The following is an 18492-nucleotide window of genomic DNA, read 5'->3' as shown; positions in this document are numbered from 1 at the left end:
TCCTGAATCCATGCTGGCTGGGCCTGATCCCTTGGCCATCCTGCAAGTGCTGTGTTATTGCACTCAGGATGACCTGTTCCATGATCTTGCCTGGCACTGAGGTCAGGCTGACAGGCCTGTAATTCCCTGGCTCATCCAACCGGCCCTTCTTATGGATGGGCACCACGTTGGCCAGCTTCCAGTCCTCTGGGACCTCGCCAGTGAGCCAGGACTGCTGGAAAATTATGGAGAGTGGCTTGGCCAGCTCATCTGCCAGCTCTCTCAGCACCCATAGGATGGATTCCATCTGGTCCCATGGACTTGTGGGGATCCAAGCAGCTGAGGAGAGCTCCAACCACCTCCTCCTGGAACACAGGGAAACTGTGCAGCTCCCTGGCTCCTTCTGCCAGCTCTGCAGGCCAGCTGTCAGGAAGACGTTCTGCCCTTCTAGTAAAAATTGAGGCAAAGAAGGTGTTAAGTATCTCTGCCTTTTCCTCATCCCTTGATACAACAACCAAGGAGTGGAGGTTGTCCTTGCCCTTCCTCTTGCTATTAATGTATTTATAGAAGGACTTTTTGCTGTCCTTCACAGTAGAGGCCAGTTTAAGCTCCAAGTGTGCTTTTGCCTCCCTAATTTTCTTCCTACATGATTTGGCAACATCCTTAAACATTCCATGGGTTGCCTCCCCTCTCTTCCAAAGGTGATACACCCTCTTTTTTTCCCTCAGTTCCATTAAGAGTTCATTAACCATCCAGGCTGGCCGTCTGCCCCGGCGGCTCATCTTCCGGTGCATTGGCACAGCCTGTCCCTGAGCCTTCAACAATTCTTCCTTGAAGTAGGACCAGCTCTCCTGGACCCCTTTATTATTGAGGGCTTTATCCCAAGGAACCCTCTGAATTAGCTCCTTGAGTAGCCTGAAGTCTGCCCTCCGGAAGTCCAGAGTGGAGGTCTTCTTGCTGCCCCTCTTGGCTTGACCAAAACCCGAGAATTCAATTATCTACCTCCTATCTAACCTCCTCTATCTAACCTCCTCCCCTGCTCCCTCCCAACCTCCACCCCTGCTCCCTCCCAACCTCCACCCCTGCTCCCTCCCAACCTCCGCTCCTGCTCCCTCCCAACCTCCGCTCCTGCTCCCTCCCAACCTCCACCCCTGCTCCCTCCCAACCTCCGCTCCTGCTTCCTCCCAACCTCCGCTCCTGCTCCCTCCCAACCTCCACCCCTGCTCCTCCCAACCTCCACCCCTGCTCCTCCCAACCTCCACCCCTGCTCCTCCCAACCTCCACTCCTGCTCCCTCCCAACCTCCACTCCTGCTCCCTCCCAACCTCCTCCCCTGCTCCCTCCCAACCTCCGCTCCTGCTACCTCCCAACCTCCTCCCCTGCTCCCTCCCAACCTCCACTCCTGCTACCTCCCAACCTCCTCCCCTGCTCTCTCCCAACCTCCGCTCCTGCTCCCTCCCAACCTTCACCCCTGCTCCCTCCAGCCTCCTCTCCTGCTCCTCCCAACCTCCACTCCTGCTCCTCCCAACCTCCACTCCTGCTCCTCCCAACCTCCACCCCTGCTCCTCCCAACCCCCAGCCCTTGTCCCACCACCTTCCATCACTGGTCCCCCCAGACCCCCCATCTCCCCTTGCAGTCCCACCCCCACCCCTGCTATCCCCCCCCCGGCTCCAGGCCCTTGCCTGTGTTCCCCCCTGGGCCCCCTCAGACTCCAGCAGGTCTCAGGAGGCTTTTTATTGTCGCCAGGGTGGGGTGCCCCCCCGGGTGGTGTCCTAGAGGAAGCAGCTGAGGTTCTGGGGGTTCAGAGGGGCCTGGATGTCCAGCTTGCGGCCTTTGCTGTCCTTCCCCACGATCTCCAGCCTCAGGGTGGGGGCCTTGGGGTCGCCCTCCGCAGGACCCCCGCCCTGGGCCTTCAGCAGCTGCTTGTCGGAGGCCTCCACCGTGATCCTCAGGGTGCAGCCCCTGGGCAGCAGCTCCTGCTCGTAGGCAGCCGCCAGCTGGTTCACCACACGGCGCTCCACCTGCGGCGGCACCGGCCGGAGCCTGCCTCAGCCCCGCGCATGCGCCGGGGCACGGCCCCAAACACCTCCGCCTCCCTCTCCCTCTCCCCCTCCCTCTCCTCCTCCTCCTCTTGCCCCTCCTCCTCCTCCTTCTCCTTTTCCACTTCCTGCTCCCACTCCTGTATCACCTTCTTCTCCTTCTCCTGCATCACCTCCTTCTCCTTCTCCTGCATCACCTCCTTCTCCTTCTCCTGCATCACCTCCTCCCGCACCACCTCCTCCTCCACCTCCTCTCCTTTTCCTCCTCCTCCTCCTCTCCTCTCCTTTTCCTCCTCCTCCTCCACCTCCTGTTTACCCCTTCTCCTTTTCCACCTCCTTCTCCTCTTCCTCCTTCACCACCTCCTCCTCCTTCCCCTCCTCCTTCTTCTCCTCCTCCTTCTCCTTTACTTTTCCTCCTCCTCCAACTCCCCTTCCACCTTCTCCTTCTCCTCCGTCTCCTCCTCCTTTCCTTTTCCTCCTCCTCCAACTCCTCCTCCACCTTCTCCTCCTCCTCCTCCTCCTTCTCCTTCTCCTCTTCCTCCTCTTCCTTCTCCTCTTCCTCCTCTTCCTTCTCCTCTTCCTCCTCTTCCTTCTCCTCTTCCTCCTCCTCCTTCTCCTCCTCCACATCCTCCTCTTCTTCCTCCACATCCTCCTCTTCCTCCTCCACATCCTCCTCCCTCTTCTCAACTCCACCCAACCCATTCCATGACTCCATGACCTTTGAAGGTCTTCCCATCCCAACCCAACCCATTCCATGACTCCATGACTTTTGAAGGTCTTTCCATCCCAACCCAACCCAACCCATTCCATGAATCCATGACCTTGGAAGGTCTTCCCATCCCAACCCAACCCATTCCATGACTCCATGACCTTTGAAGGTCTTTCCAACCCAACCCAACCCATTCCATGACTCCATGACCTTGGAAAGTGCCTTCAACCCAACCCAAGCCATCCCATGCCCCCTGCAGGTTCTACCTCATGTTTGATGGACCTTGCCCCATAGTGCAGGTTGTAGCCATCAGCCAAGACATCCATGACCTCCCTGTCCCACAGCAGAGTGATGTTGTGCCTGGCCTTGGCCTGTTGGGTGAGGAAGAGGAAGAAGGCTCAGTGAGGCCTTCAAGACCTTCATCACCTTGGTGGAGTTGGGGACATCAGAAGCTCCAACAAGGAATGGCTCCACCAAAGCCAACTGCAACAAAGGAAGAGGTCTCCTAATGCTTGGTCACCCCCCCTCCAGGCATCTCAGAAGGTTCCTGAGCTCCTGAGGAGGGTTGGAAGCATCTCAGGAGGTTTCTGAGCTCCTGAGGAGGGTTGGAAGCATCTCAGGAGGTTCCTGAGCTCCTGAGGGGGGTTGGAAGCATCTCAGGAGGTTCCTGAGCTCCTGAGGAGGGTTGGAAGCATCTCAGGAGGCTCCTGAGCTCCTGAGGAGGGTTGGAAGCATCTCAGGAGGTTCCTGACCTCCTCAGTAGCCTTCCTTGATGCTGACCATGGAAGACTCTGCCCTGAAGTTCCCCTGAGGAGGATGAAGTTCTGGGCAGGGCTTTCCTTCCTGAGCTGCGTGCTCTGAAGCCAGGGCTGGGTCCTTACCTTCTTGGCCCAGAAGCTGAGCTCCTTGTTGACCAGCTGGAGGAGCTCCGAGTGGCAGAAGGGCAGGAAGTAGACCACCTCATTGATCCTGCCCAGGAACTCATCTCTCCTGAAGTGAGCCTGGGGGGGACCAAGGGGAAGGTCAAGGAGGACAGGCAGGTGGTGACCCCAGGGCAAAGCTCCTCCGGGATCACTCCCATCCCACCCCTCCCGGCTCCAGCAGCTCATCCCAGCTGGAATGGGGCAGGGGATCCAGGGTGGCCACCACCTGGGCTCACCAGGAGGACCTCTGGGCTCAGAGGAGGAAGGAATTCATCTGGAGGGGGAGAGAAGGAGCAGAAATAAAGTGCTCCAGCTCCAGCTCCTTCTGCTGCCTTCTCCTGCTCCAAGCCCTTCCGGCAGCCCTCCTCCAGCTCCCCCAACCTGAGCCTCATCTCAGGAGGTCAAAGCCCTGAGCCTCATCTCAGGAGGCCAAAGCCCTGAGCCTCATCTCAGCAGGTCACAGCCCTGAGCCTCATCTCAGGAGGCCAAAGCCCTGAGCCTCATCTCAGCAGGTCAAAGCCCTGAGCCTCATCTCAGGAGGTCACAGCCCTGAGCCTCATCTCAGCAGGTCACAGCCCTGAGCCTCATCTCAGGAGGCCAAAGCCCTGAGCCTCATCTCAGGAGGCCAAAGCCCTGAGCCTCATCTCAGCAGGTCAAAGCCCTGAGCCTCATCTCAGGAGGTCACAGCCCTGAGCCTCATCTCAGCAGGTCACAGCCCTGAGCCTCATCTCAGGAGGTCAAAGCCCTGAGCCTCATCTCAGCAGGTCACAGCCCTGAGCCTCATCTCAGGAGGCCAAGCCCTGAGCCTCATCTCAGCAGGTCACAGCCCTGAGCCTCATCTCAGGAGGTCACAGCCCTGAGCCTCATCTCAGCAGGTCACAGCCCTGAGCCTCATCTCAGCAGGTCAAGCCCTGAGCCTCATCTCAGGAGGTCACAGCCCTGAGCCTCATCTCAGGAGGCCAAAGCCCTGAGCCTCATCTCAGGAGGTCACAGCCCTGAGCCTCATCTCAGGAGACCAAAGCCCTGAGCCTCATCTCAGAGGTCACAGCCCTGAGCCTCATCTCAGGAGGCCAAAGCCCTGAGCCTCATCTCAGGAGGTCACAGCCCTGAGCCTCATCTCAGCAGGTCACAGCCCTGAGCCTCATCTCAGCAGGTCAAGCCCTGAGCCTCATCTCAGGAGACCAAAGCCCTGAGCCTCATCTCAGCAGGTCACAGCCCTGAGCCTCATCTCAGGAGACCAAAGCCCTGAGCCTCATCTCAGCAGGTCACAGCCCTGAGCCTCATCTCAGCAGGTCACAGCCCTGAGCCTCATCTCAGCAGGTCAAGCCCTGAGCCTCATCTCAGGAGGTCACAGCCCTGAGCCTCATCTCAGCAGGTCACAGCCCTGAGCCTCATCTCAGGAGGTCAAAGCCCTGAGCCTCATCTCAGAGGCCAAAGCCCTGAGCCTCATCTCAGCAGGTCACAGCCCTGAGCCTCATCTCAGCAGGTCAAGCCCTGAGCCTCATCTCAGGAGGTCAAAGCCCTGAGCCTCATCTCAGAGGTCACAGCCCTGAGCCTCATCTCAGGAGGCCAAAGCCCTGAGCCTCATCTCAGGAGGTCACAGCCCTGAGCCTCATCTCAGGAGGCCAAAGCCCTGAGCCTCATCTCAGGAGGTCACAGCCCTGAGCCTCATCTCAGGAGACCAAAGCCCTGAGCCTCATCTCAGCAGGTCACAGCCCTGAGCCTCATCTCAGAAGGTCACAGCCCTGAGCCTCATCTCAGGAGGTCACAGCCCTGAGCCTCATCTCAGGAGGCCAAAGGCCTGAGCCTCATCTCAGAGGCCAAAGCCCTGAGCTTCATCTCAGGAGGTCACAGCCCTGAGCCTCATCTCAGGAGGCCACAGCCCTGAGCCTCATCTCAGGAGGTCATAGCCCTGAGCCTCATCTCAGGAGGTCACAGCCCTGAGCCTCATCTCAGGAGGCCAAAGCCCTGAGCCTCATCTCAGGAGGTCAAAGCCCTGAGCCTCATCTCAGGAGGCCACAGCCCTGAGCCTCATCTCAGGAGGTCATAGCCCTGAGCCTCATCTCAGGAGGCCAAAGCCCTGAGCCTCATCTCAGGAGGTCACAGCCCTGAGCCTCATCTCAGGAGACCAAAGCCCTGAGCCTCATCTCAGAGGTCACAGCCCTGAGCCTCATCTCAGGAGGCCAAAGCCCTGAGCCTCATCTCAGGAGGTCACAGCCCTGAGCCTCATCTCAGGAGACCAAAGCCCTGAGCCTCATCTCAGCAGGTCACAGCCCTGAGCCTCATCTCAGCAGGTCACAGCCCTGAGCCTCATCTCAGCAGGTCAAGCCCTGAGCCTCATCTCAGGAGGTCACAGCCCTGAGCCTCATCTCAGCAGGTCACAGCCCTGAGCCTCATCTCAGGAGGTCAAAGCCCTGAGCCTCATCTCAGAGGCCAAAGCCCTGAGCCTCATCTCAGCAGGTCACAGCCCTGAGCCTCATCTCAGCAGGTCAAGCCCTGAGCCTCATCTCAGGAGGTCAAAGCCCTGAGCCTCATCTCAGAGGTCACAGCCCTGAGCCTCATCTCAGGAGGGCCAAAGCCCTGAGCCTCATCTCAGGAGGTCACAGCCCTGAGCCTCATCTCAGGAGGCCAAAGCCCTGAGCCTCATCTCAGGAGGTCACAGCCCCTGAGCCTCATCTCAGGAGGCCAAAGCCCTGAGCCTCATCTCAGGAGGTCACAGCCCTGAGCCTCATCTCAGGAGACCAAAGCCCTGAGCCTCATCTCAGCAGGTCACAGCCCTGAGCCTCATCTCAGAAGGTCACAGCCCTGAGCCTCATCTCAGGAGGTCACAGCCCTGAGCCTCATCTCAGGAGGCCAAAGGCCCTGAGCCTCATCTCAGAGGCCAAAGCCCTGAGCTTCATCTCAGGAGGTCACAGCCCTGAGCCTCATCTCAGGAGGCCACAGCCCTGAGCCTCATCTCAGGAGGTCATAGCCCTGAGCCTCATCTCAGGAGGTCACAGCCCTGAGCCTCATCTCAGGAGGCCAAAGCCCTGAGCCTCATCTCAGGAGGTCAAAGCCCTGAGCCTCATCTCAGGAGGCCACAGCCCTGAGCCTCATCTCAGGAGGTCATAGCCCTGAGCCTCATCTCAGGAGGCCAAAGCCCTGAGCCTCATCTCAGCAGGTCACAGCCCTGAGCCTCATCTCAGCAGGCCAAAGCCCTGAGCCTCATCTCAGGAGGTCATAGCCCTGAGCCTCATCTCAGGAGGCCAAAGCCCTGAGCCCTCATCTCAGGAGGCCACAGCCCTGAGCCTCATCTCAGGAGGCCAAAGCCCTGAGCCTCATCTCAGGAGGTCACAGCCCTTGAGCCTCATCTCAGAGGCCAAAGCCCTGAGCCTCATCTCAGGAGGTCACAGCCCTGAGCCTCATCTCAGAGGCCAAAGCCCTGAGCCTCATCTCAGGAGGCCAAAGCCCTGAGCCTCATCTCAGGAGGCCACAGCCCTGAGCCTCATCTCAGGAGGTCACAGCCCTGAGCCTCATCTCAGCAGGTCACAGCCCTGAGCCTCATCTCAGCAGGTCAAGCCCCTGAGCCTCATCTCAGGAGGTCAAAGCCCTGAGCCTCATCTCAGAGGTCACAGCCCTGAGCCTCATCTCAGGAGGCCAAAGCCCTGAGCCTCATCTCAGGAGGTCACAGCCCTGAGCCTCATCTCAGGAGACCAAAGCCCTGAGCCTCATCTCAGCAGGTCACAGCCCTGAGCCTCATCTCAGAAGGTCACAGCCCTGAGCCTCATCTCAGGAGGTCACAGCCCTGAGCCTCATCTCAGGAGGCCAAAGGCCTGAGCCTCATCTCAGAGGCCAAAGCCCTGAGCTTCATCTCAGGAGGTCACAGCCCTGAGCCTCATCTCAGGAGGGCCACAGCCCTGAGCCTCATCTCAGCAGGTCACAGCCCTGAGCCTCATCTCAGGAGGCCAAAGCCCTGAGCCTCATCTCAGCAGGTCACAGCCCTGAGCCTCATCTCAGGAGGCCAAAGCCCTGAGCCTCATCTCAGGAGGTCATAGCCCTGAGCCTCATCTCAGGAGGCCAAAGCCCTGAGCCTCATCTCAGGAGGCCACAGCCCTGAGCCTCATCTCAGGAGGCCAAAGCCCTGAGCCTCATCTCAGGAGGTCACAGCCCTGAGCCTCATCTCAGAGGGCCAAAGCCCTGAGCCTCATCTCAGGAGGTCACAGCCCTGAGCCTCATCTCAGAGGCCAAAGCCCTGAGCCTCATCTCAGGAGGCCAAAGCCTGAGCTCATCTCAGGAGGCCACAGCCCTGAGCCTCATCTCAGGAGGTCACAGCCCTGAGCCTCATCTCAGCAGGTCACAGCCCTGAGCCTCATCTCAGCAGGTCAAGCCCTGAGCCTCATCTCAGGAGGTCAAAGCCCTGAGCCTCATCTCAGAGGTCACAGCCCTGAGCCTCATCTCAGGAGGCCAAAGCCCTGAGCCTCATCTCAGGAGGTCACAGCCCTGAGCCTCATCTCAGGAGACCAAAGCCCTGAGCCTCATCTCAGCAGGTCACAGCCCTGAGCCTCATCTCAGAAGGTCACAGCCCTGAGCCTCATCTCAGGAGGTCACAGCCCTGAGCCTCATCTCAGGAGGCAAAGGCCTGAGCCTCATCTCAGAGGCCAAAGCCCTGAGCTTCATCTCAGGAGGTCACAGCCCTGAGCCTCATCTCAGGAGGCCACAGCCCTGAGCCTCATCTCAGGAGGTCACAGCCCTGAGCCTCATCTCAGGAGGCCAAAGCCCTGAACCTCATCTCAGCAGGTCAAAGCCTGAGCCTCATCTCAGGAGGCCAAAGCCCTGAGCCTCATCTCAGCAGGTCACAGCCCTGAGCCTCATCTCAGGAGGCCAAAGCCCTGAGCCTCATCTCAGGAGGTCAAAGCCCTGAGCCTCATCTCAGGAGGCCACAGCCCTGAGCCTCATCTCAGGAGGGTCATAGCCCTGAGCCTCATCTCAGGAGGCCAAAGCCCTGAGCCTCATCTCAGGAGGCCACAGCCCTGAGCCTCATCTCAGGAGGCCAAAGCCCTGAGCCTCATCTCAGGAGGTCACAGCCCTGAGCCTCATCTCAGGAGGTCATAGCCCTGAGCCTCATCTCAGGAGGCCAAAGCCCTGAGCCTCATCTCAGGAGGTCACAGCCCTGAGCCTCATCTCAGGAGGCCACAGCCCTGAGCCTCCTCTCAGCAGGTCAAAAGCCCTGAGCCTCATCTCAGGAGGTCACAGCCCTGAGCCTCATCTCAGAGGCCAAAGCCCTGAGCCTCATCTCAGGAGGCCAAAGCCCTGAGCCTCATCTCAGAGGTCAAAGCCCTGAGCCTCATCTCAGGAGGCCAAAGCCCTGAGCCTCATCTCAGAGGCCAAAGCCCTGAGCCTCATCTCAGGAGGCCAAAGCCCTGAGCCTCATCTCAGAGGTCAAAGCCCTGAGCCTCATCTCAGGAGGTCACAGCCCTGAGCCCTCATCTCAGAGGCCAAAAGCCCTGAGCCTCATCTCAGAGGCCAAAGCCCTGAGACTCATTTCAGCAGCCCCTCCTCACCCCACCCCAGCCCCTCCCAACCTCCCCCCAGCACCTTCCCAACCCCACCCGAGCCCCCTCCCCACCTCCCCAGCCCCTCCCAACCCCACCCCAGCCACTCCAGCCCCAACCCAGCACCCTCCCAACCCCACCCCAGCACCTTCCTGACCCCACCCAGCCCCTCCCAACCCCACTCCAGCCACTCCAGACCCCACCCAGCACCTTCCTGACCCCTCCCCAGCCACTCCAGACCCCACCACAGCCCACTCTTGACCTCCCCAGCCCCTCCCGACCTTACCCCAGCACCTTCCCAACCCCACCCCCAGCCCCTCTTGACCCCATCCCAGCCCCTCCGACCCCACCCCAACACCTTTCCCGACCCCACCCCAGCCCCTCCTGACCCCATCCCCAGCCCCTCCCGACCCCACCCCAAACACCTTCCCGACCCCATCTCAGTCCCTCCTGCCCTCACCCTAGCACCTTCCCAACCCCACCCCAGCCCCTCCTGACCCCATCCCAGCCCCCTCCCAACCCCACCCCAGCCCCTCCCAACCCCATCTCAGTCCCTCCTGACCTCACCCAGCACCTTCCCAACCCCACCCCAGCCCCTCTCAACCTCCCCCCAGCCCCTCCCGACCTCCCCAGCCCAGCCACTCCAGACCCCACCCCAGCACCTTCCCAACCCCACCCCAGCCCCTCCTGACCCCCCCAGCACCTTCCCAACCCAAACCATTCCATGGCCCTCCTCTCCCAGCTGGAGGGGAGGACCATGGTGGGAGAGCTGGGCTGAGGACTACCAAAGAGTGCCCAGAGCTGATGGGAGGACATCAACCATACCTTCAGGATGGGCCTGATGACCTTCTCCTTGAACTGCTTGGAGATGGTGATCTGCTCACTCGTGTGGACATCCTCTGCAAGACAAAGAGCACAGAGCAGGGATGAGACAGGGAACCTCCTCTCTGCCCAGCTCCTGGAGACCTCCACCTTGGAATCCTCAGGAGGAAGAGGAGAGGGAGGAGGAGGAGAGGGAGGAGGGGGAGAGGGAGGAGGGGGAGAGGGAGGAGGGGGAGAGGGAGGGAGGGGGACCAAGAAGGTCAAGGTCATCTTAGCTCCTCCACCCTCATCCTGACCTCCCTGAGCAGAAGGTCCAGCAGCTGGTGAAGAAGCAGCCCCCAAAGGAGGAGGAGCAGCCTCTAAAGGTAGAGGAGCAGCCTCCAAAGGTGGAGGAGCAGCTTCCAAAGGTGGAGGAGCAGCCTCCAAAGGAGGAGGAGCAGCCTCTAAAGGTGGAGGAGCAGCCTCCAAAGGAGGTGGAGCAGCCTCCACAGAAGCAGCAGCTGTGGTGGTTGCCAGCAGGCTGTGGTGGTGCCCAGGGAAGGCAGGGCAGGTTGGGAGGCCCCTGGGGCAGTACCCAGGTTCTCTGCCATCCTCTTCTGGCTCAGCTCCTGGGCCTCCTGGCGCAGCTGCAGGGCGTGCTGGGCGATCTCCTCGCTGCCCACGTTGGAGGTCATGATGAAGATGGCATCCTTGCAGTCAATGGTTTTGCCCTTGCCATCTGTCAGCCTGCCCTGCAGGGACACAAGGGGCAGGCCACCAGTGGCAGGAGGTCCCACAGGCCGTGGGGCAGGCGGGAGGCAGGAGGACGTTGCTCACATTTCGCCTCCTGGAGGGGGTTTGGGGCAGGGGGCCGGAGGCAGCTGAGAGGCCTGCAGGGAGGGAGCAGGGCTCCAAGGGAGGAGCTGCAGGGGGGCTTGGATCAGGCAAGGCAAGCTGGGTGGAAGCCCTGGGAGATACCAGCCAGGAGGAGTGGGCTGGGGGCTTGGACCATCAAGGTGGGAAGGGACGAAGGAGGGAAGGGAGGAAGGAGGGAGGGTGGGAAGGAAAGAGAGGGAGGGAAAGGAGGGAAGGGAGGAAGGAAGGAAGGAGGAAGGGAAGGAAGGAGGAAGGGAAGGAATAAGGGAGGGAAGGAAGAAGGGAAGGAAGGAGGAAGGGAAGGAAGGAGGGAGGGAAGGAGGGAGGGAGGGAAGGAGGGAGGAAGGAAGGAGGGAGGGAAGGAAGAAGGGAAGGAAGGAGGAAGGGAAGGAAGGAGGAAGGGAAGGAAGGAGGGAGGGAAGGAGGGAGGGAGGGAAGGAGGGAGGGAGGGAAGGAGGGAGGGAGGGAAGGAGGGAGGGAGGGAAGGAGGGAGGGAAGGAAGAAGGGAGGGAAGGAAGAAGGGAAGGAAGGAGGGAGGGAAGGAAGGAGGAGGAAGAAGGAGGGAGGGAAGGAGGAAGGGAAGGAAGGAGGAAGGGAAGGAAGAAGGGAGGGAAGGAAGAAGGGAAGGAAGGAGGAAGGGAAGGAAGGAGGGAGGGAAGGAAGGAGGAAGGGAAGGAAGGAGGGAAGGAGGAAGGGAAGGAAGGAGGAAGGGAAGGAAGAAGGAGGGAAGGAAGAAGGGAGGGAAGGAAGAAGGGAAGGAAGGAGGAAGGGAAGGAAGGAGGGATGGAAGGAAAGGAGGGGAGGGAGGGAAGGATGGAGGGAGGGAAGGAGGATGCGGAGGAAGAGAAGGAGGATGGGAGGAAGGAGGGAGGGAGGGAAGGAGGGTAGGGAGGAGGGAGGGAGGAGGGAGGGAAGGAAGGAGGGAGGGGAAGGAAGGAGGGAGGGAAGGAAGGAGGGAGGGAAGGAAGGAGGAGGGAAGGAGGAAGGGAAGGAAGAAGGAGGGAAGGAAGAAGGGAAGGAAGGAGGAAGGGAAGGAAGGAGGGAGGAAGGAAGGAGGAAGGGAAGGAAGGAGGGAGGGAAGGAAGGAGGAAGGGAAGGAAGGAGGGAGGGAAGGAGGAAGGGAAGGAAGGAGGAAGGGAAGGAAGAAGGGAGGAAGGAAGGAGGGAGGGAGGGAAGGAGGGAGGGAAGGATGGAGGGAGGAAGGAGGGAGGGAGGGAAGGAAGGAGGGAGGGAAGGAAGAAGGGAGGGAAGGAAGAAGGAAGGAAGGAGGAAGGGAAGGAAGGAGGAGGGAAGGAAGGAGGGAGGGAGGGAAGGAGGGAGGGAGGGAAGGAGGGAAGGAGGGAGGGAGGGAAGGAGGGAGGAGGGAAGGAAGGAGGAAGGGAAGGAAGGAGGAAGGGAGAGGAAGGAGGGAGGGAAGGAAGGAGGGAGGGAGGGAAGGAGGGAGGGAGGGAAGGAGGGAGGGAAGGAAGGAGGAAGGGAAGGAAGGAGGAAGGGAAGGAAGGAGGGAGGGAGGGAAGGAGGGAGGGAGGGAAGGAGGGAGGGAGGGAAGGAAGGAGGGAGGGAAGGAAGGAGGAAGGAAGGAAGGAGGAAGGGAAGGAAGAAGGGAGGGAAGGAAGGAAGAAGGGAGGGAAGGAAGGAAGAAGGGAGGGAGAGGAAGGAAGAAGGGAGGGAGGGAGGGAAGAAGAAGGGAGAGAGGAAGAAGGGAGGGAGGGAAGGAAGGAGGAAGGGAAGAAGGAGGAAGGGAAGGAAGAAGGGGAGGGAAGGAAGGAAGAAGGGAGGGAAGGAAGGAAGAAGGGAGGGAAGGAAGGAAGAAGGGAGGGAGGGAAGGAAGAAGGGAGGGAGGGAGGAAGGAAGAAGGGAGAGAGGGAAGAAGGAGGGGGGGAAGAAGGGAGGGAGGGAGGGAAGAAGGAAGGAAGGGAAGGAAGAAGGGAAGGAGGGAAGGAAGAAGGGAAGGAGGGAAGGAAGAAGGGAGGGAGAGAAGGAAGAAGGGAAGGAGGAGAAGGAAGAAGGGAAGGAGGGAAGGAAGAAGGGAAGGAGGGAAGGAAAAAGGGAAGGAGGGAAGGAAAAGGAGGGAAGGAAGAAGGGAGGTAGGCAGGCAGCAGTGTCGCGGTTGGGTCACACCCTGCAGCACTCCATGCCCTCCCAGGACCCCCCCCCACCCCCCGCCGCTGCTCTCCCTTCGGGCAGCTCCCCACCCCCTCCTGGGCGGCGCCTGCGATCCAGCCCAGGCCCGAGGGGGCCTCACCTCGTCGAAGAGCTGCAGCATGATGGTCAGGACGTCAGGGTGAGCCTTGTCCACCTCGTCGAAGAGCACCACGGCCGTTGGGACACTGCCTCAGCTTCTTGGTCAGCTGCCCTCCCTCCTCGTGCCCCACAGTAGCCCGGGGGGGAGCCAATGAACTTGGCCACCTGGGGGGGAGCAGCAGCAGGGCAGGGAACTGCCCCTGGGCAGGGACAACCTCCTGCAGCAGCACAGCCCAGGGGGGAGCTGCTGGGGAGCAGCTGCCAGGAGAAGGAGCTGGGGGTGCTGGGAGGGGGCACAAGGAGGTGCCCAGCAGCCAGCAGGGTGCCCTGGGGGGAGCCAAAGGTGCCCTGGGGGGCAGGGAGCAGAGTGTGGGCAGCAGCAGGGGCAGGGAGGTTCTGCTGCCCCTCTGCTCTGCCCTGGGGAGGCCACAGCTGCAGGGCTGGGGGGCAAGAGCCTGGGGCTGGATCTCCTGAGGAGTGCCCAGGGGCAATAGGGCACCCAAGGGGCAGGCAGGAGGTGCCAGCAGGAGCAACTTGTTTGGGGTGAGGCTGCTGGAGAGGCCTGGAGCAGGCTGCCCAGAGAGGTTGTGGGAGAGCTTCCAACCCCCCCTGGTGCCATGGTGCCCCTGGGCAAGCTGCTGGGGGTACCCTTGGCCTGGGGGGCTCCAGAGGTCCCTTCCCACCATGCTGAGGTTCTGTGAAGAATGTGGTTGACCCTGGCTGAGGTCAGGCAGAGAGCTGGGAGCTGCCCCCTGGCTGGCAGCAGCCCAGGGCAGGTTGGTTTGGGGCTCTGAGCTCTGTTTGGGGCTGTCCCTGCTGGCTGCAGGGCTGGCACTGGCTGGCACTGGAAGGTGCCCTCAACCCAACCCAGTCTGACTCTGCTGCTTGGACTCTTCTCCCCAGGAACAAGGGACAGGACAAGAGGAGATGACCTCAGGTTGTGCCAGGGGAGGTTGAGCTTGGCCCTGAGGCACAATTTGTGCCCCTTGAGGGGTGCCCAGGCCTGACCCAGGGCTGCTCAGGGCAGTGGTGGAGTCCCCATGGCTGGAGGGAGCTGAGGTGCTGAGGGCCATGGGGTGGTGGTGCTGGGGCAGTGCTGGGGCCATGGTTGATGTCCATCACCTTCAAGGTCTTCTCCAAGCCTTCTGTGCCCCTTCAGAAGGTCTCCTGCTCACCTCATGCCTCTCCTGGAACTCAGACATGTCCAGCCTGATGAAACCCTGCAAGAGGATGAAGGCTTCAGGAGCTCCTCCCAATGCTCTCCATGCTTGGCCTCACCTGGAAGCTTCCCCCAGCCCCAGGCAGTTGGCAGCACAACAAACCTGAGCTCTGTGGCTCCTGAGGACAGCCAGCAGCAAGAGCAGCCTGGGCCACCCCCAAGTGCTTGGAGGAAGAGGAGGATGAGGAGCAGCATCCCTCCAGCTGCTGCTCACTGCTGGGCATGGAGCCCAAGGACAGCTGAGCTGGGGCTGGGGTGTGGCAGCAGGAGCAGGGCAGGGATTGTGCCCCTGGGCTGGGCACTGGGGAGCCCACAGCTGCAAGCCTCGGGGCAGGGTTGGGATCTCCCTGCCAGGAGGAGCTTGAGGGCTGGAGCAGGGCAAGGAAGCTGGGGAGGGGTCTGGGGAAGGAGGGGAAGGCTGTGGAGAAGTTGTGAGGAGGCAGCTGAGGGCCCTGGGGGGTTGAGGCTGCAGCAGAGGAGGCTGAGGGGAGACCTTGTGGCTCTCTGCAGCTCCCTGAGAGCAGCTTGCAGCCAGCTGGGCTCAAGGGCTGCTCCTGAGGGCTGGGCCAAGAGGAGATGGCCTCAGGTTTGTGGCAGGGCAGGCTGAGCTTGGCCCTGAGGAGCAATTGGTGCCCCTTGAGGGGTGGCCCAGGCCTGTGGCAGGCTGCCCAGGACACAGTGGTGGAGTCCCCATGGCTGGAGGGGTTGGGAAGCTGTGGTGCTGAGGGCCATGGGGTGGTGGTGCTGGGGCAGTGCTGAGGCCATGCTTGGCCTCCATCCCCTCCAAGCTCTCTCCCAACTCAACCCTTCCACAATCTTCTCTAAGAGCAGAAGGCCTCTCCAGGTGCTCCTGGCCACCTCTCTCCCACTCCCCTGCTGGATTTCCCTCGGAACCGTGGCTGGAGGAGACCTTGGAGGTCACCAAGTCCAACCTCCAGCCCCAGCCCACCTGGGCCCTCAGCCCACCTCTGGGCTGGGCCAGGGGAGGCCTCAGGTCCCTGCCAGCAGTGCAGGCAGCCAGGGAGGGAGCCCCAGGAGCGGCTGTGCCTCACCTTCTTGACGTCCTTGTGCAGGTACTTGGCTGTCTGCTTGGCCAGCTCCGTCTTGCCTGGGGAAAAGAGAGGTCCTCTCAGATCACACCAGCGGATCCCACCACTGGATCCCACCAGTTCCACCAGCAGATCCCACCAGTTCCACCAGCAGATCCACCAGTGGATCCCACTAGTTCCACCAGCAGGTGCCACCTGTTCAACCACCAGATCCCTCCAGTGGATCCCACCAGTTCCACCAGCAGGTGCCACCTGTTCAATCAGCGGATCCCACCACTGGATCCCACCAGTTCCACCAGCAGGTGCCACCTGTTCAACCACCAGATCCCACCACTGGATCCCACCAGTTCCACCAGCAGGTGCCACCTGTTCAATCAGCGGATCCCACCACTGGATCCCACCAGTTCCACCAGCAGGTGCCACCTGTTCAACCAGCAGATCCCACCAGTGGATCCCACCAGTTCCACCAGCAGATCCCATCAGTCCCACCATCAGATCCCACCGGTGGATCCCACTAGTTCCACCAGCAGGTGCCACCTGTTTAACCATCAGATCCCACTGGTTCAACCAGCAGGTGCCACCAGTAGATCCCAACTGGTTGACCAGCAGATGTCACCTGTTCAACCAAGCAGATCCTGCCAGTGGATCTCACCAATTCCACCAGCAGGTTCTACCAGTTCAACCACCAGCTCAACAGCAGATCCCACCAGTTCCACCAGCAGATTGCACCAGATCCCACCACCAGATCCAACCACCACATCCCACCAGCTCAAACTTGCAGGTGTCCCCTGTTCCACCAGCAGGTGCCACCTGTTCAACCAGCAGATCCCACCAGTCCAACCAGTAGATCCCAGATGTTCAACAAGTAGATCCCACCAGCTCCACCAGCAGATCCCACTCATTCAACCAGTAGGTCCACCAGCTCAACCAACAGATCCCAACAGCTCCACCAGCAGATCCCACCTGTTCAACCACCAGATCCCACCAGCTCCACCAGCAGATCCCACCAGTTCAACCACCAGATCCCACCAGCTCCACCAGCAGATCCCACCAGTTCAACCAGCAGGTGCCACCAGTCCAACCAGTAGATCCCACTCATTCAACCAGTAGGTCTCACCAGCTCCTCCACCAGATCCCACCGGCTCCACCAGCAGATCCCACCAGTTTAACCAGCAGGTCCCACCTGTTCAACCACCAGATCCCACCAGCAGCTCCACCAACCTGCAGAGCTTGGGTGGTAACAGGAGCTGTGGGCTGGAGGCTTGGCTGTAGAGCTCCTGGGACAGAAGCTCTGGAGATGAGGAGTTGGTGGCACTCTGGCAGCTGCCCCAGGCCCAGGCTGGCCAAGGTCAAGCTTGGCCAAGGTCAAGGCCTTGAGCAACCTGCTCCAGTGGAAGGTGGCCCTGGCCGTGGTCTAGATGAGCTCTAAGGACCCTTCCCAACCCAACCCATGATCATTTGGGGTTGTTGAAGCCTTGTGAGGAGCAACCCAACCTCTGGGAGTTCTTCATCCCACCACAGCCCAGCTGTTCCTGATGATGCCAAGAAGAGGAAGACCAGAGGGTGGCCTTCATCCTGCCATGCTATGGGTCATGAACTGGGTGACCAACTGGGAGGGCGACACTGGAACTGGTTTCTCTCCCAGGAAGCTGCTGGGGGGTGGTGGTGGTGCTGAAGCCTTGTGAGGAGCAACCCAGGAGCAACCCAAGCTTTGTGAGCTTCTCCATCCCACCCCACCCCAACTCTTTACCTATTCCTGATGATCCCAAGAAGAGGAAGACCAGAGGGTGCTCTTCATCATACCACCCATTCTCCTTCCTCCGAATGGCTGTGTTGGGAGGAGGAGAAAACACAACAGAGAATGAGGAGGTGGAAGAGGAGGAGGAGGAGGTGAAAGAGGAGGAGGTGGAAGAGGAAGAGGTGGAAGAGGAAGAGGTGGAAGAGGAAGAGGAGAAGGTGGAAGAGGAGCAGGTGGAAGAGGAGAAGGTGGAAGAGGAGAAGGTGGAAGAGGAGCAGGTGGAAGAGGAAGAGGAGCAGGTGGAAGAGGAGAAGGTGGAAGAGGAGGAGGTGGAAGAGGAGGAGGTGGAAGAGGAGGAGGTGGAAGAGGAGGAGGTGGAAGAGGAGGAGGTGGAAGAGGAGGAGGTGGAAGAGGAGGAGGTGGAAGAGGTGGAAGAGGAGGTGGAAGAGGAAGAGGAGGAGGTGGAAGAGGAAGAGGAGGAGGTGGAAGAGGAAGAGGAGGAGGTGGAAGAGGAAGAGGAGGAGTGGAAGAGGAAGAGGAGGAGGTGGAAGAGAAGCAGAAGGAGGTGGTGGTGGAAAGAGGAGCAGGAGGAGGTGATGGTGGTGGAAGGGGAGGAGATGGAAGAGAAGCAGGAGGTGGTGGTGGAAGAGGAGGTGAAGAGGAGCAGGAGGAGGTGGAAGAGGAGCAGGAGGAGGTGGTGGTGGAAGGGAAGGAGGTGGAAGAGGAGCGGAAGGAGGTGGTGGAAGAAGAGGAACAGGAGGTGGTGGAAGAAGAGGAAGAGGAAGTGGTGAAGAAGAGGAAGAGGAAGTGGTGGAAGAAGAGGAAGAGGAGGTGGGTGGAAGAGGAAGAGGAGGAGGTGGGTGGTGGAAGAAGAGGAAGAGGAGGAAGTGGTGGTGGAGGAAGAGGAGGAGGTGGTGGTGGCAGAAGAGGAAAAGGAGGTGGTGGTGGTGGAAGAGGAGGAGGTGGAAGAGGAGCAGGAGGAGGCGGCGGAGGAGGATAAATCAATGCCAGCAGAGCAAGGCTAATTATCACTAAGTATACAACTGTGTTCTGCTGCTCCCTGCCCACCCCAGGCCCTCAGCACCATTAGTGCTACCTAACCTGATTAGGCAGCCCAGGCCCCTGGAGACAGCTAATCAGGTTAGGATGGATCTGGAGAGCTGCCCAGCAGCACAGCAGCCAGGAGGGGGGAAACAACTGCTCGGCACTCGGCGTTGTCAAGGAGACAGCTGGAGGAGGAGGAGGAGGAGATGACAAGGATGGATGGAGGGAGGCAGGGAGGGATGGGACAGATGGAGGGAGGGAGGGATGAAGGATGGAGGGATGGAGTGATGGAAGGATGGAGGGACGGAGGAACGAAGGGATGGAAGGATGGATAGACAAT

The 18492-nt window shown here is 60.4% G+C and overlaps 1 protein-coding gene across 1 annotated transcript; it reads right to left on the bottom strand.

Moving 5' to 3' along the window:
- Nucleotides 1-1698: 1698 nt before the first annotated feature.
- LOC137461198 (mitochondrial disaggregase-like) lies at nt 1699-18129 on the bottom strand (the record flags this gene model as incomplete). Its single annotated transcript, XM_068171045.1, is given in 11 exon segments — nt 1699-2000; nt 2994-3098; nt 3609-3728; nt 10007-10080; nt 10578-10734; nt 13104-13178; nt 13180-13233; nt 13235-13267; nt 14278-14322; nt 15374-15429; nt 17121-18129. Coding segments are annotated over 11 exon segments (1977 nt in total), but the record flags the coding sequence as incomplete, so codon positions are not given.
- Nucleotides 18130-18492: the final 363 nt, after the last annotated feature.

Source organism: Melanerpes formicivorus, unplaced genomic scaffold (assembly GCF_026170545.1).
Source record: "Melanerpes formicivorus ecotype bairdi unplaced genomic scaffold, bMelFor1.0.p_v2 SCAF_1424, whole genome shotgun sequence".
NCBI classification, from domain to species: domain Eukaryota; kingdom Metazoa; phylum Chordata; class Aves; order Piciformes; family Picidae; genus Melanerpes; species Melanerpes formicivorus.
The sequence above is the reverse complement of the archived record's forward strand: the minus strand, read 5'-3'. Positions and strand labels throughout refer to the sequence as shown.